This window comes from Gymnoscopelus microlampas, assembly GCF_963454915.1.
Source record: "Gymnoscopelus microlampas genome assembly, chromosome: 3".
NCBI lineage: Eukaryota > Metazoa > Chordata > Actinopteri > Myctophiformes > Myctophidae > Gymnoscopelus > Gymnoscopelus microlampas.
Genome location: NC_139940.1, coordinates 21,552,171 through 21,570,769, shown reverse-complemented (window position 1 = coordinate 21,570,769; position 18,599 = coordinate 21,552,171). Strand labels below are relative to the sequence as shown.

The 18,599-nt window shown below is 39.3% G+C and overlaps 1 protein-coding gene across 1 annotated transcript in view; it reads left to right on the top strand.

The window, feature by feature from the left end:
• The window catches only part of LOC311041356 (beta-1,4-galactosyltransferase 3), a 31,811-nt gene extending 13,212 nt beyond the window's left edge, over positions 1-18,599 (top strand). The window contains exons 3-8 of the mRNA XM_084051752.1: positions 405-680; positions 8,398-8,633; positions 11,512-11,699; positions 12,605-12,727; positions 13,731-13,835; positions 14,369-18,599. Coding sequence (XP_083907878.1) covers positions 416-680; positions 8,398-8,633; positions 11,512-11,699; positions 12,605-12,727; positions 13,731-13,835; positions 14,369-14,786 — 1,335 coding nt within the window. The 5' untranslated portion in view covers positions 405-415 and the 3' untranslated portion in view covers positions 14,787-18,599. The remainder of the gene's footprint in view (positions 1-404; positions 681-8,397; positions 8,634-11,511; positions 11,700-12,604; positions 12,728-13,730; positions 13,836-14,368) is intronic.

The following is an 18,599-nucleotide window of genomic DNA, read 5'->3' as shown; positions in this document are numbered from 1 at the left end:
ATTATCGCAATTAGTTGAGATAATCACAATTATTTTCCATAAATGGTCATAATCGTTTCCATGTTGAGAAATGGTCCATATATTTTCAAACACAAAAAAAAAGGAAATGGCAGATCTGCAAGTTCACAGCAAGCTTGTGAATAAGCTATTTCCACTATTAAAGAAAACATATTACATGTCATTACATGTCATTATCACAAATGTATATTTAAATTATTTATCATATCTATCCTGTGCAATTTTGTTTTATTTACAAAGCCTAAAAGGCAAACAGAAATGTATTTTTTATTCATACAGTATGTTCCAATGCAATCCAAAAACACAATTAAGTTGCTTATCGCAATTATTTGTTTGACAATTAACCATCAACTCCAATTTCCATGATGCTGACAAACCCTACGCAGTGGCTGTCGCCATGTTCAGCATCCACTCAAAATGGCGCTACCTGTTCATGTTCCTGGGCGTTCAGCTGGTCGTCATGGCACTGCTGTCCCGAGAGGGCTACCAGAAGCGGGTCAACTACTTCATCCGTATCTTCCGCAAGCCGGAGAGCCCCCGCAACCACACGGTGGGCCCACTCTCCTTTGGGGGAGATGTGTATGCCAACCTCTCAGCCCTGGGCAAGGCTCATCACAAAGGAGAAGACATGCCCTTCTGCCCCAAGATATCACCCTTTATAGGTGAGCAGTGCTGCACATTAATGTTTATACTGTTTTTATTTTTATACTGCTGTATGTTTTCTGTTTGACCAGTTGACCAGAGATTCTGCACTATACCAGATAAAGGCCGACTTATGCTTAAGTTGGGCAAAAAGTGTCTAATGACACGTTGCAATTCGTGTCTCACTATGTTCTGAGCTTTGAGCAGTCATACTGTCTGTGAATTTTTGCAGAGGTAGGTAAAAACGTCTGTCGTCTTGACGTCACTTTTGTCGCGTGCCATGTCGTTCGACAACTGTCGCTCCAAGCTTAAATATGCGTTTAGATTACTTTGTTTAGGAGACCTTTCTGTAGTACCTTACCTCCAATAGAAAAGTTGCAGCCATAGTTAACAAATGCATTTAATCCTTCCTGGAGAGTACTGTCTAGTACAGTGGTTCCCAACCTTTTCTGGATCAGGGCCCAAAAGCCCTAATCCGCGAACGGTCTCAAAAGCGTCCACGGCCCACCTATCTGACCACTTAACACGGCAGCCATTCAGCCGAATGGCTGCCGTGTTAAGTGGTCAGATGGGTGGGCATGTTAAAGGAGGAGTTCACCCAAAAAAATACTTATTTTCTATCAATTACACACCCCATGAAGCCTTGATTTCATGGATTTATTTTTGTTTTTGTGGCATTCCTAAGACACTAATTTGATGACCGTGTGTATTTCCGGTTGGAGACACAAATAATCTACTTTGTGTCTCCTACCGGATACATCAGCCGGTAGGAGACAGGAATCAAATTATTAGCTTAGGAATGCGACAAAAACAAAAAATAATCCATGGATTCAAGGCTTCATAGGGTGTGCAATTGATAGAAAATAAGTCATTTTTTGGGTGAACTCCTCCTAAGAGCATGTTTATTTTAACGATCAATCAATCGGTTGTGTTCTGGCTTGGATCAGTGCAACTTAAACAGTATACTTAAAGTTCCTATTTATTGGTATCACAAATTTAAAAAAAATCAAGGTTTTAAAGAAAAAATACCATTTTACATTGTTTTAAATCTATATTATATTGTCAATACAATCTTGCAATCTCCTCCTCACGGCTTTGTTGTTGATGAAAAGGTGGCGATTAGCAATGATAAGTCATTGCAACTGATTAAATTGTTCTAAAAGTCAACTTCTCTCACCAAAAGATTGCTAGAATAAAAGGGATACTAATTTTGGATAGCTATTTTATGTTTTTGTTTAGAAAATACTAATATCTCTGCTGTCCAGCACGAACCTGCTAACTCCACAACGCTCATTGTTCAGGAAACGAAAAAACAAAATATACGTTTTTCAGGAAATGAAGAAAACCTTATATTTTGAAAACAAAGCAATACTGCCTCATCAAAGTTGGTATAGTGACTTTATATATTGTCAGATACTTGCATGTGTCATTATATTATCAACACTTTACCCAAATCGCGGGTAAATCAACACTTTACCCAGCGCAAGTGGAGTTAGTAGTTTCAGATGAGCAGAAATCAAGCTGAAATGGAGTTAGGTGTCCAAACAACAATAGCTCCACTTGCTGCTGAGGTTTCAAAAGGGTACAAATTCCCAAAAGCTAACAATGGATCTCCAAGCTCACAATCCATCACAACAACGTGTGAATTAATGCCCTGAGGCTTCATGACACTTATTATATAGGCCTACAATAATAAACAGGACTTTAAATATTACAATAACTTCTGCAAAGAGGTAGTAGAACTAGCGTGACAGAAATGCTATGAACGCCTTTCTTCTTCTCACATTGCTCTCCTCATTAAACACTTCATAGATTTTAGAAATATAATTACTTTTTTTCATAACATTAGCGTCAGTGCCAAGTTTGATAAATAGGTACACTGCATAGTTTAACAGACTAAGGGGAGCTTGTTTACGTGTTCCTCCTCCTCGTTCACTGCGCAGCGCGCTCTGCACATGCTGTGAAAACGCAGCACTGGAGAGGAGACGGGGGAGTTGTTTGTTTTTGACGGACAGTTTGAGGATCCAATGGAGTTGGGAGTTTTCGTCAGAGGCGCTTTTTAATACTTTTCATTGGTTCAAATGTTTTGATTTTTTACACAGACGTGAAGGGTGTTCAATAGCGTTGATTTATGAAAAAAAAAAAGATGAAAATGGAGTTAGCTGGTTCGTCCTGGACACCGACGATATTATGAGCTATTGAAGTAGAAACATTAGAATCTATTTACTGTTGATTGAGGAATTGACTTCTCTTGGCAACGTGTTGGGTTGAGTGTGAAGTAACTCATCTGCCCAGTTAACTGTACTAAGATAGGAAATAAGAAGCAATGTACAATTCTAGCTTGGAGACCGCTAAATTCATCCACTCTAACTCTACTCCACTAAAATTGCACATAGCAATCAATAATCATCACATTAGTGCTAATACTATTATTGCCCAGAAAGTGTAACCTACTCATGGCTAATGTAGTGTAGCATTACCCATTTTCCCTATAGCATCCAAGATAGATAAACGATTAGATTTGTCAAGCAAGCATCAAGTGTAATTTCCTCTCGTTTTTGAGAACACATGTTTTTCCTGGCTCTTTAAGGGGAGACTACTCAAGATGGTAAGCATGATCCTTCTGCACTGAGTAAAGTTAGCGGCATGGTAAAGGCAATGGGCCTGTGTTACCGTGTTTGACAGAAATCTGGAATGACTAATTCGAATACACGATTCGAAGGGGCTGGTGATTGGCAACAATACTTGGGCACCAAGGGTATATTTTATTTTCAATTTTTATACATGTGATGTTGGTGATTTTCCTATGGGAGTGACTTAAAGCTCTTTGAGTGTCGCCAGCAATTCCTCTATAGAGGAAAACCGCTGATCAAGAAACAGGCGTGCAAAAGGGTGATGATGATGATGACGAGGAGGAGGAGTAATAATCATCATCTGTGTTTCCTCATCTTTGACTTTGGTAGATTCAAACTCAAAATAGATCTACTTTGGTTTTCTTGATTTTACTTTGGCATCAGCTGATGACTCAATGTCACATGGAACATATGCTAATAGAACATTGAATTGTCTTCACATCCTCCAAAGCCATACTGGACCTTCAATCATCACAGTACATAATGTTTTATTCCCCTCACATTGACTAATACGATATGAGTGATATTTTATTCAGTCAACAAAGAAAAGAAACAAGAAAATGCATAGCATCATCATCAAATTCCATTAATTATTTAGTAGCATTCATTTACTTGAAATCTAAATCCCAATCGTAACATTTCAAAACGCCTTCATAACATCAAATCAAATCAAATCAAAGTTTATTTATATAGCACATTTAAAATTACCAGGTCAACCAAAGTGCTGTACAGGTAAAAGCAAAAACAAAGCAAAAAACAAAAGGCAAAAGAAAAGAGAACAAAAAAAAGAAAAAAAACAGGAAGCAAACAATGCAATGTAAGCCGACAATAGTGAACAATGAGTAGGCACAGACAAACAAACATTAGCACCAATAGAGGGAGGTAAGGCTGCTTTAGTTGTTGCTGAATGCCAAGGAGAAAAATGAGTCTTTAGTAAAGATTTGAAAATAGCTAATGACTGGGCTGCTTTGATACGTAGAGGTAACATACAAGGGAGAAATGACTGAAACGCCTTCATCTGCGTTTCAAGTGTCTAAATCCAAACAGTCTAATCCAACCCAATTCAATCAATCAACGCAGAAGGTCAGAGTCCGTTCTTAGATTGTGTACCAGCCAGGAAAGCAGGCTCACGTGCAGGTATAGCCTGCAGTTATTGGGCCCTGCCCATTGTCCTCCCCGCTCCATTGTCCTCCCCATTATTTCTAGTAATTTCACACTAGAACATGATAACTGATCTAGATGGCATGGCTGAACTAGAATGAATAAAGGAGTTTTTTTTTTACACTAATACTGTAAGAAAAGAAAAAAGGTCACTGGAGACAGTGAGTCCCTCACTGCCAGGGAGAAGAATGTAAGCAGGAGCCTCCTGGGGACTCATTAATAAAGCAGGTTTGGCGAGGCCAGTTACTGACATTCAGCTCTGCCAGTAATGGTGGGCCTAGTATGAGGCTGATGATTAATTAACCCATTCAATCCGGGAACGCTTCTGTGTCATTTTAGATTTTTAGCTATAACCATTATTTTTATACTTTGGCTATTAAAAAAATAGCAGATTAACATTTGTGCAAATCTTTGAATATATATATATTTTTTTAAACAACATTTTAAACTGAAATCTTTGCTTCTGGGGAGTCCCTGGAACAACATAATTTGATGAGGATCGGCGGCCAAAAACATATAATTTTGGGAGTCCTTGACAAAAAAAGTTTGAGCACCACTGATATAGCAACAATAGTTTTTCAGAAAAATTAAGACATTTGACAGTTACAAATGTTCGCTTTAAAAAATATATATTCAAAGATTTGCACACATTTTCACGAAAAATTCACAAAAATAGCAGATCTACAAGCTCATAACTTGAGCTTGTATAATATCTGCTATTTTTGATTTGCCAAAGAAATCTAAAATGACAGAGATGTGTTCCCGGATTGAATGGGTTAAAGCAGTGGTTCTCAAACCTTTTCATGTCAACGACCCCAAAATAAATAGGTATTTGACCGCGGACTCCATCTGAAAATATTTTGTGCCAGGGATCACCATACAAGATTTGTGTTGTTAAAATATATTAAAATATACATAAAAAAAAAACTTAATTCCAGATTTCTTTGAAAATAACAGATCTACAGCTTGTAGATTTAGCTGGGGACCCCCTGGAACCGCCTCAAGGTCCTCTGGGACCACTGAATTAAAGCATACTGTAGTAATGTTTGGAGTGTAGGCAGTGTAGGTCTTAAGGCATGATGATGCATAACATTGCCATAGTAGGTTGGTTTATTTAGCAACATGGGACATACCGTGTATGTGTATGTTTATAATTGCAGTCACCCAGTGGCAGCACAGCAGTTGGTTACAAAGTTACAGATACAGAGTTAGGACAGTACTGTCAGATACAGCAATACAAAGGCAAGAAATAACAATAAGAAGCACCATCAATAAAGAACAGCATACAAAAGTATACACTATCTTGCACTATGCCAAAAACAACACCAGGATAGTGTTTTATATGACAGTTGACCTGGCAGAGCGATCAACTTGTGTGTCGTTGAGCTTGAACAACAAACTAGTAATTTTTAGGAGAACTTAGGAGATTTTAGAAGGTTTTAGTTATCCTCTGTTCAACAGGAAAAAAACTATAGTTTATTGTTTTTGTGAGAAGGCATGTTTTCGCACCCTTGGACTTCTTAAAATGCAAAGTTGCCGATATAGCAAATGTGATTGACATTTTAGCAGTAATGAAAGGAAAGTTATTTTGTCTGACAAAGTTGTGTGTGTGTGCCTAGAGAAAGTCAAGCTTCTGGACCTTGCATTATTACACAATCACATGTAACATGAGCAGCCACCAATGCATTCAAATTCTGGGGGTTGAACTGAAGGCAAATTGCATTTTAATCCGCCCTCGCATACTGTAACTTTACCTGTGGCCACTCTAAAGTGCCAGGTGCAGGCCAGGCAGAAGTCAAAATGCAAGAACACTGGATCATGCTCCTAAAGTTTAAAATGTATTTTCTTCCACCATCGTATACATGACGTTTCGAGCCTAAGGCCCAATGCATACTACACTAGGAGAGCCGAAAAAGGTTCCGCTCGGTCCAGACTACAATATGATGTCATTCATAGGTTCGGTTGGACAGGCGTTTATGTTTCATTGACCAGCAGGCATCCACTGCGTGATTAAATAGGCCTACTCTAATCTTATCTAAAATCACAAAGGAAAACATATTTTTTATATACAGGGTCCCCACGGTCATGAAATTCCTGGAAATATTTTGAAATAAAAATTAAAAAAATCCAGTACTGGAAAAGGTTTGGAATTGATCAAAGGTCCTGGAATGTATCAAGGGTCCTGGAAAAATATTTGGCTATGCATTGTTTTTGGCTATTGATTGTTAACACAAAACATTTTCATAAACATGTATAACATTACACGAAATATGTAACATAAGTAGTTTTTCGGCGAACGGGCTGTGTGATGGCAGCCTTTGTATGTCTCAATTGTTAGGTTGCACTGCATAGGGTGCCAGGTTGGTGTCACGTGATAAAAAGAACAGAGCTACAAGCTCACAACTTGCTGCAGCGTGATGAGTAGAAGCTTGTAGAGCTGTTCGTTTGTCACATGACACCAACCTGGCAACTTGTGCAGGTTGTGTGTTTGCTGTCCCAACAAACAATTGCGAGCAACATGTGAATAGTCGGTGAAGCGTAAACGAACGCAGTTAAAATATATCGGTTGAACTAGTAGTATGATCCACAATGCCAGGGAAGTGTTTGTTTAATACAAATGAAAAGTTTAAAGACTGGGTAAAGCGAGAAGAGGACCCGAATAGAGCTGGCTGCAAGTTATGCCACAAATCTTAGCCGGATACTGTACTGTTCCTAAAATAAATGGCACTTTAAGTTTACCACTCTTGATTTGTTTTACATAATTATGTTCATCCCTCCTAGTGTCTGACAGTATCCTCTTGTTGAAAACTTAATAGGAAAAACATAGGAAAACCTACAACAAAAGTGTAATTTAAAACATCCTTCATTACTTTTAAATTAATAAATGGGGCAAATGCAAGGCAATATTATTTAAATTTTGAATGGAATTGTACCATTCTATGCTTTATTTTTGCTACACTGCCTATCTTTGGGCATTGTACATAGGAGTAAGAATGATTGTTATATAGGCCTGGAAATTGATAAAGACTGATCCATCCGATTTCCAGTCCTACAAATGTTGTCCAAACATCACGCAAATCGGTACACATTACCCCTTAGTCAAGTGATAAAGACGGATCCATCCGATCTTTCTACCTGACCTGGCGGAGACCTGTGCTCCAAGGAGCACTTTTTTTTTTTTTCTGTGGAGGAAGGAAGTATAAATTTGTTTGATAGTCTCACTTTTTAAAGTCAGTTTAAATGGCTCTTTTTTGGCTACAGCAATGTATTTATGTCTGCTCTGTAGTACATCGCTGTCTTGTGTCCTCTTTGTTTGAGAAAATCTGTATGCAAAAGGAAGAATGTTACACTTGAATTATATACAGGTCTACCAGCAAGACTACCAGGAATTCATTGACATTCATTGACATTTGTTATCTAAATAAACGAACCAATGTCTATATGTTCTCTATCTCTATTGGCTCTATGCCAATACGTTACTTATCTAAATAGAGAATTTGTTGGCATAGAGCCACTCGTAACATTTCATCTTGAGGACTGTTTCTCCCATAAGCAACTAAGACACACATCTCTGGCCATGAAAGCCTGAAATGCCGGGTAAAAGGGATGCTATGAGCAGTGAAGCTATGCATATAAAAGATTTCATTTAGCACCAACATTGCTCTTATGCAGCAGTTTGTTCTTATTGGTGAAGTATTTATAAAGATCGCAATTTAAAATTTGCTAACTAAGGCATAGACCGTTACCCAACTAGGACATTCATTCTCATAAGCAGCCAGTCTGTATTTTTCAAATGCAGTACTGAACACTGCATCGTTGGATGGATAGATAGATAGAAAGATAGATAGATTCATATGATTTCTGACAGCTGAAGGGATGACATTTCTTATTTTGGTTGGACTACTAAGCCAACTTGTAATAACCCTTTTATCCTTGTTCACAGGTGGGCCCATCCATGTTAGCTTCCCATCAGGGCTAACCCTGGCAGAAGTCCAGAGGAAGAATCCTTTAGTGGTCCGCGGCGGACGATACAGGCCACCTGACTGTATGGCACGACATCGCACCGCCATCATCATTCCCCACAGACACAGGGAACACCACCTGAAGTTCCTACTATACTACCTGCATCCATTCCTGCAGCGTCAACAGCTCAACTATGGAATTTATGTCATCCACCAAGTGAGGCTCTTGCTCTTTCTGACGCACGCACATAAAATCCAAGATGCCATGCCATTGTTCTGATGGCCCATTATTAACACAATATTTTTTGAAAAACATCCTATTTGGACCAAAAACCCTTTAGTCTGACTGCTTGTAATCCCAAAAACAACCTAATTTCTCCAAAGGTCCATTGTTCCGAAAATACACACTCCTAGTATGTATACATCGACTTTTATCTGGACCAAAGTCAAACAGTCATAATTACTTGCAAATATACATAAGTAACTTAAGATAACACATAAGAAATGTTTCACGAAGACTTACCTTTGCTACCATGAACATACAGTAACTGAATAATCACAGTTGAGGTCAAAGAAGTGTTTACAGTTTTATTACAGTCTAGCTTCCAAATATAGGCCTAAACAAGGATATTATTGTCTATACCAAACCGATACAAACATTTGAAACAATACTATACTATTGCTTGCCTATAATCATGTAAATGTCGTCTGGTTACGCTATGAACTACAAACTATTCTTTGGCCACAATTGTGATTATTCAGTTACAAGAAACATTCAAGTTTCACAAAGACATACTTTTGCTATTACCACAGATATAATATGAATGTATTATGACAGTTTAATCTAGATAAAATCAGCTGTACATGTAATATATACTGGTCAAATAGCTTTTGTCAGACAATTGCTTTTTGGCATGATGACGGCCCAGCCCATGGTGCTCTATCGGCAGTGTGTGTTCCTCCATGAGGTGAATAGGGTACCTCTGTCTCCTTTTGCCCTTAATATCTTAGTGCAATTAACATTTAGCTAAATGAATAAATCATGTATTTATAGCAATTTACAGTTAATAGTTAATGTGATCTAAAAACGACTATATCACACTGCCTGAAATTTTGATTAAATCTAGCCTACTGGAGAATAACATTCTTTTGAAATGGATCTAGGAAAAGTGTACTTAAGAACGTTTTCATGAACATAATGGCGTTTATTATTAGATTTTATCTTCTGAATGTATTCTTTGATATGATTTTAAAATGATTGTGTTTGTATGGGAAGGTATTAAGCTGACCTGGCTTCTACGTGCAAAATCAAGATAGTCATATTAACCAAAGATTATTTAAATTGTCAGTAGTTCTCAAAATGTTTCTTATCAAGGACCCCCAAATTGATATATATTTGGCCGTGGACCCCAATCTGAAAATGTTTTGTACCAGGGACCCCCCAGAAGAGAATATTTTTGATTTTCAAAAATGTTAAAAAATAGGGGATGTACAAGCTTGCGGCGTGGCACGAAGTGCCCCGCCCAGAGATATTCATTTCTTTGAAAGTTGCTTAGTGGCGTTTGAAGCACCCGGAAGTCTGCCGGGAGTTTAAAATTGGGTCCATTGGGTCTAATAGAATCTGTCTGCCGGAAGTACCAATATTGGGTCAAATAGGCGTGACCATAGAGTTATGAGCAGGCGCACTAGGGTTTCAAACGGTAGAAGCATGCGCAGTAGCATTTTAAATGCGGAAGTGTTGCATTCTCAGATTGACCACCAGGAGACGGCCGCTTCACTGTTCTACCACGGCTCTGGGGGCTTGCCCCCACCCCCCCAAGGACCCCACTTTGAGAACCACTGCACAGTAGGGTATCAGGGAAATGCCTTATCATAAATAAATAATGGCAATGACTACCCACCCATGCTCAAGAGGTTTATGATGCATCCACTTGTAACCCATGGTAACAGATTTCTCTTTAAATATTTGTATTGTGATTTGGGGTTTCCTTACTACATGAATAAAATGGAGCCATTCGGCGACTTGAGTTGACACCTCTTTCTCCAATGTAGAAAAGCTGTAATAAAACAGCCTAGTTAATATTTGAACGATAAAAACATATGCCTACATGTTTCGCCCTTCTTAAGGGCAAACAGTTGTCATTATTCAGTAGTGCAGATGAATGATGGACATGTAGAATTCAGGCTGGATCAATAGTGCCCTCTTGTGCTCGTTGTGTGGACATGCATGTCTTTGTAAATTGTTGAGTTCAACAGCTTACAGAGTTTGATGTTGTTAGCTGCTTGTAACAAGCCGGTTCATGTTTCCTCCCCAAGCATTTTATCCCTTACATCTTTGGAGCTTGTTTTGTCATTGAATTGTTTCTACCTGTTGCATTCCTTATCCCTGTCACTTACATGCTGTGTCTTGCCTCTGCCAAGTTGGACATTATAATGCATTTGTTAGCAGATAGCAGATTACATCATGCATGTTCAAAGATGCTATTTCACTGGCAGAGATTTGGTTTATCTGAAATCTTGACAAGGCATCTGTATCCTAGAGACACGTACGTGTGCGCGCGCACACACACACACACACACACACACACACACACACACACACACACACACACACACACACACACACACACACACACACACACACACACACACACACACACACACACACACACACACACACACACATCTGTGCCATTGTTGGCTCATAAGATAAGTACTCTCCAGGTCAACAACTAAAGACAAACAAACACAATACCCTCTGTTGATGCTGTTTAGGATTCCGTGTGTTGAGGGACATGCAAAAAGATGCATTTCAGGTGCACTTAGTGTCGTCTCACATTGCCAGACCGATTGGAAATCTCTGTCTACCGATTCTAGACTTTGCTAGAATTGCTAGAATGGCCACTAAATAAACTTAAACCTATGCTTCCGAACCCAATCCTGTCACCAACCAAATATGATGGACCACCCTAAAGACTTTGGATTGCTTCTACAATGCCGTTGAGCAAAGCGTTTAGAGATTGACTTATCTAATCGAATCTACGCTCTGTGTAAATTGACAATAACGCTGACATTCTCCTCTGTGTCCTTCTCAGGCAGGGAACTACACATTTAATCGCGCCAAGCTAATGAACGTAGGCTTCCGGGAGGCCATGAGGGAGGAAGACTGGGACTGCCTCTTCTACCATGATGTGGACCTCATCCCTGAGGATGACCGCAACTTGTATGTCTGTGACTCCAACCCCAAGCATGCTGCAATTGCCATGGACAAGTTTGGTTACAAGTGAGTTATTTTTATTTGTTTGTATCATATACTGTACATATACACAAGGGAAGCACATGGTAAGACATGTAAAAGGAGATGTACTATGATGGTGATGCTCTGATTGAAAAGTTCAGAATCAGTTTTATTGTCACATCATAGGTTCACAGGTGTAAATCATTGAGTGAAATGTGCAAGCTCCATTTTGTTGTTTTCAGGAAAGAAAAAAAAAAGAAACATACGTATACACATTGCATAAATAAGCATAAATAAGCAGCTGTAGGTTCATCCTGTACCTACAGTATGTACATGAGGTTAGACCTAAGTAGTCCATGAGCCAGACAAGATTTCATTATCGAAAGAGTGGGCAAAACCATACCTATATTAATTGTTTATAGGGTCAATATAAGTAAATAAATATATGATAACCTTTCCACAGGAGCAGCTTTTTCATATTTATCACACATTTTGTTATTTTCCCCATATGTACATGACAGGTGAAAAAAATTTAAAAAATAGTTATCACAATGAAACTTCCCTGTTGATTACTTACACGAAGACAATGATTTATCGTATTACAAGTTTTCTGAAATTGTATATTTAAATATGCAAATTAGGCATTAGGAAAATATGCCCGAATTTGCATAACTTTCCAGAATCAACATTGGAACATTGGACAAAGCCAGGGTCAACATTCTTATTTCATTTTGTTAAGATGTTGTAGTCAAAGGTTTTTAACAAGGGAATATTCAATATCTGACTCAATTTTGGGGCTCATGGACTAAATGCCCAATTTGCATATTTGAATATACAAATATACGCCCCTGTTTTGTTGTCATTACTCTAATATGACTCTAAAATAGACTCTCCAGACATTTCATGACAAGGCTCTTTTTTTCTTTATGTGGCATAACATTCCTCTCCAGGCTTCCATACAAGATGTATTTTGGAGGTGTGTCTGCCCTAACTCCTCTGCATTACCTGAAGATGAATGGCTTTCCCAACAACTACTGGGGCTGGGGGGGAGAGGATGATGATATAGGAATCAGGTGAGAATGCTTTGTGCTGAGTTGACTTTGTTTTAGGCACTAATGGCAAACTCTTCCATGATAAGAAATGCTACAATGATATGATTTACTTAACTGTTATGTTTGTGTAAGACAAAGAGAAACACTAAGAGAAACCAACTCTTATTGAGTTACGAGAAGTTAGACTATCATCTGGCTCTGCACCAATTACATTTGGGCGTTTAGGCATTGTGAACAAAAATTACAGTGGGGAGATATGACAAATAATTATACAAAGACATGACTGACAATGACCGGTACCATTAATCAAAATACTGTAAATAATGTACTATGGCCAAAATAGGCCATGTTTAATAATTGTATACTTTAAAAAAAAAAATATATATATATATTTATTTATTTTTTAAATGTTTTTGTGGCTTTTTTATGCCTTTATTAGAGAGGGATAGGGGAAAGTAGGCTGACAGGAAATGGGGAGAGAGATGGGGGGTTGACACGCAGCAAAGGTCGTCGGGAACGGGAGTCGGACCCGCAACACGCTGTCAGGCTGGCATTGCAGCCTAGGGTGCCTGGACCGCCACGCTGCGACCCAGGCCTAAAAATATATTTTTATAGTGTTTTTTTTATTATATAGTGTGTCACATCGCAGCACAGAACATTTTTCAACATGGAAATGATGCTGACGATACTGACGAGTATACAAAATAATTGAGATTATCTCAAGAAATTCCAATCAGGCGATAATGTAATAATTGTGACTAGGTCTACTCTGGTTTCCTTGTACATGATGACATTGATGGCCATTGAGTAGTTTGTATTAACAGAGCTAACCGCAGTGGTATGTGGAAGTCTATTGGCAGGAATATTTTTTCCATGCCATATCGAGTATCTATGGACCTTTGACACCAGCATATCGAACTCTGTGAGTTATGCCAACTGTTCTGCTCCTACTTAGAATGGCTGGATGAGTTCCTGTAGGTCTGTGAAAGTGTTTTCTGATAACCATTTCCCCCCATCATTTCAGAGTCTCTTTGGGTGGGATGTACATCACTCGTCCTAACCTAAAGGTGGGCCGCTACAAGATGATCAAGCACAAGCTGGATAAAGGCAATGACATAAACCCAAAGAGGTACAGACAAAAAGTGACCACGTTTGTTTTCAGATTCAAGTGCATGCATTTGGTGTCGGGCAGCAACCTTGTATGTATCTCCATATTCAAAAAACATTTTTCATAAATAAATGCACTACTTTCTCATACAACAGTGTCACACAAGCCGATCTACAAGCTCACAACGTGTTGCATTGCGACGCATTGTGAACTTGTAGATCTGCTATTTTCGCTATTTTGGAAATACATTTAAGGTGAAAGTGGATTTTATAAATATTGAAAAGTATTAACAAGGGCTTAACTAAATAACTACACTGGATCCATTTAAACACAGGTTCTTTTTTCATATTTTCTGAAAAGTTATGCTTTTGCCCGACTGCGACAACATTTATGATGGGTTTGCAGGAAATACAATAGATGTGTCACCACTGGTGTCAGGTCTTGCACGTCTTATTGGTGGCTCTTTGTGTTATTAATCAAATTTTATTGCACTTTTTCCTCTCTGTGTAAGAATCATAAAATCACAGAACGATACATTTTGCTCCCATTTCAAGGTTCAATATGCTGGCCAAGACTCGTCAGACATGGAAGCTGGACGGCATGAACACCGCTGAATACGAGGTTCTGCAAAGGGAGTACTTTCCCCTGTACACCAACATCACCGTCAACATCGGCAACGAGAACGGTTTACACTCTCCTCCCCCTCCTCTACCGACTCGATCGCACGACACTCCCGCCAAAGGAGCAGTCAAGCCTCCAGTCAAGCCTCCAGTCAAGCCTCCAGTTAAGCCTCCAGCCAAACCTCCAGCCAATACCCCAGTCAAGGAAGCAGCCAACCCCTCTGTAAAAAAAACAGCCTATCCCCCAGTCAATCAACCAGCCAATCCCCCAGTCAATCAACCAGCCAATTCCCCAGCCAAAGTCCCAGACAACGGGCCTGCCAAACTCAAAGAGGACCACCCACAGAGATAATGCCCGAAGCCCGATTCATACTTTGTCGTGTGACGGTGTCGTACACCGAGAATAGCTGACCTACAAGCTCACAACACGTCTCATCCGCGACGTTTTGTGGGCTTGTAGGTCGGCCGTTCTCGGCGCACAACACCATGGCGTGGCGGAGTATAGATTAGGCTTAAGCATGAGGGACCCAGCAAGGCTGACCATTGAAGATGCCTCCCTTTGCCTTTTGTTGATGTTTTTTATTTTACTTTCTTTTTGTCGATCATTTCAGTGCCTACTGCAGGATTTGATGATTTCTCCTGGGTGGTCTGCAGTTCACTCACACATGTATGCTTTTTTCATCTCATTTCCTCCCTTGATTCTCACCCTGAATTAGCAGACGATCAGTGATGATCAAGAGACTTCATTACTGCCTGCAAAACGTGGAGGCTGGGGAGGCTCGTGATTTTGGGTGATTATGGCACCCTTTGAGATTAAAAATAAAGATGCTGTAGTCGTTGACACGAACCCTTACGAGTCTGTGAATAACTGACTGCTCTCCGCCCTCATGACTTTTGACTTCTGAGGGATCTGGGGCAGAGAGGAGGAGAAATCTAATAGACGGACTCTATGAGTTTATATATCCACAGTGTTGTGGGATCGCTGGTCAAACCGTGTGATGCCTTAGAATTATGTATGCTTCTGTTTATTTTTTCACTATTTACCTTATGTTGAAAAAAAAGGTTGTCAGGGACATGTTGCCGTAGTTTCCTCTACCATGGATGTTTCTTTTCCTTCATTTTTTTTACATTTCACCAAAAAGCCACTGAAAACGCAGCACAGATAGGGATCTTCTTAGTTCCCTTAGTGTGAAGCTGAAACGGTGAATAGTGAATGAAGGAACTTTACTGTGTGGTGTGTATGTACAGCAGTGGTTCTCAAAGTGGGGTTTGGGGACCCCCACAGGGCCTTTAGGGGGCTCCAGGGCGGTCCCCAGGGAAATCAGTTTAACCACTTTTAACCCTCATCGGCTATTTGAAAATAGCTGATCTACAAGCTCACAACGCATGGCGCTGCGATGCGTTGGGAGCTTGTAGATCCTTTTTTGTAGATTTCTTTTTAAATCATGTATTTACAGATAGGGGGTCTGCGGCCAATTACATATCATTTTGGGTGTCCTTGACATGAAAACGTTTGAGAACCATTGATTTATACAGTATGTCATAGCTTAAAAGCTGCTAACAGCATGCATATCCTGTTCACAGCCAACACATCATGGGGCCTCAGTTATAAAATGATTCTGAAGCACACATTTTGTCCTTAAGTCTTCAATCCGTAAGTTTTGTGTCTCTCATGATGGAGAGATGTAATTTGCAACAATGTCCAAACTACAATAAAGGTGGTTGTGCAGAGTCCATTCCAGCAAAATGTGTTCTTCAAATGACGTTATTGACACTGTCAACCACTAGGTGTCCTACCAGTCAAAAGGGCCAAACTTTCTCTAGACTACCTGCAACCACTGCAGATGTTGTGAATATATTGTATTACATTAACATACTCTAAGATTGGTTCAAATAACCTTTACTCATTCAAATAAATCCAGGATTGTAGCTTTAATCCCACACAAGCATTGGTTATAAAATGCAAATGTCACTGTCCTCGATGTACAATCTACAGCACGTTGACCGTATAGTGGAATCTAGGTCGATGGTTCTCCAAACTTTTTAATTTCAAGGACCCCCATAACTCTTGAGAGTGTACAAATGGAACTATGGACAATTTTGCTCCATTTGGAACTCCCTCAAGGAACCCTGAGGGTCCCTAGACCGCACTTTGAGAACCACTGATCTAGGTTAAATCTGAAGAATGTTTTATGAAGGAGGCCCCTGAGATCATAGAACTGTAGGTACAGTATAGGCCTACTGTAGGTACAGTTATTGTGAATCGTTTTTATCATGGTAATGTGTGCTGTCAAAGCAGACTTTACATTCAACATCCTTATATCTCTGCATAATGCAATATCAACCAACTGTTTTTATGTTTGTGTGTGTGTGTGTGTGTGTGTGTGTGTGTGTGTGGTTGCATACTGTTCTGTATCTGCCATTGTCAAATGGAACATGGTTCTGGTGACAATGATCAGCCCACTGCCATCAGATTTTAGGGGTGTAACAGTTAATCGAAGTAATCGATTTAATCTATTATGAATAAAGCTATATTTGATAATTTAATAAAATCTATAAATAATCTATCCCTATTTTGTCATAGGCAAAAAGCTCAAATAAAATCTGAGTAGCTTGTAGATCTACTATTTTCCCCTTTTCTGCACAATGCTGTTGTGACTAAGTAAAGTGGTTAATTGATTTGTTGATATAGAAGACTTTCAAAAATATTTAAAAAACATACTTGATTAATCGAAAAAGTAATTGATAGAATAATCGCTTAGAAAATAATCAATAGTTTCAGCCCTAATCAGATGAGCTGCTCATTCACATCCAAACAGACCGTCTCTCCCTTCCCCATTTCTTCTCTTTGTGTATATCAGTGGTTCTCAGCATGCGGTCAGGGGACACCCAGGGGTCTTTGAAAGGGTTTCAGGGGGTTCCCAGCTAAATTATTGATATAGTTATGAAGTGAACAAATGGAATGATTTGGTTCCATTCATTCACTCATGGATTTGTAGAGGATTTTACATTGGTGTCAAAGACATACAAATCAAGTGGGGTTCCGTGAAATTAAAAAGGTTGAGAATCACTGGTTATAACCTGTTACATGTTTTACTCCGGTCGTATCAGTGCTGGCTTGATCCCTCAACAATAGGCCTCATTACATCTAAATTATGTAGTGTGTAAATATATGCACGCTTATGTGTACATATACAGTACATATATACACACAGTCTATTGTGGAACTTAACTGTGGGCTGTACCCCCAGCTGTCATGTTTCTGTTCTGTATCCATGTCAATCTTTTGAGAGGTCACTGAGAATTGTAAAGGCAAAGCCAGTTTTCCCAATGTTCCACTAAATGGCTTTCACTTGCACAGAAGCCCTCTTGGTTTGGTGTGGCATTATCTGAGTTATACTCTGTTACGTGCTGTGACGAGCACCGAAAACAGCATATATACAAGCTCACAAAGCTTATTGATGCATTCAGTTTAGATGAGTGACTTGAAAGTGGGATCATAATGAGTGCCCAAAGTACAACACTAAATTGGAAAACAACAAAAAGGTGTACATTACTCTGTGAAATGTAAGGAAGAATTGGTGAAACTTAACAGCTGGAGAACATTCTTTAACAATCACTTGTTAAGGAATGACATGTCACAACATAAATGGTGGTCTGTCTTTCACAAACAAAGAAAATGGGATTTCAACCATTCTAAATAAGAGTGTGTGTGTGTGTGTTTCCTGCTGCGAACATTCCACCCAAAATATGCTGGTGTCATAGTGACATTTGCATTGCAACTTTTGCATTAATTGCAGGTTGAGGGTGCGTAAAGCCGATTTTCTTCATTTTTAAGAATAATGCACCATGGCATCTGCCTTGTCCTTACCACTAAGGCCCACGTACTGCATGTCATCTCTTTTCTTCCCTGTTACCCTCTGTACTTTTTGGATATGATCGTTTACACAAGTACGCAACTCTATGTAAGTGTATAGGCTGAAACCAAAGACAGCTCTTTTATGATGGCTGTGTAGATGGATTGTGTGTGTGTGTGTGTGTGTGTGTGTGTGTGTGTGTGTGTGTGTGTGTGTGTGTGTGTGTGTGTGTGTGTGTGTGTACGCTGTCTGTAAATATTTTCTCTCGATCAGTGTATTACACAATCGACCTGGACTGGCCTATCTCA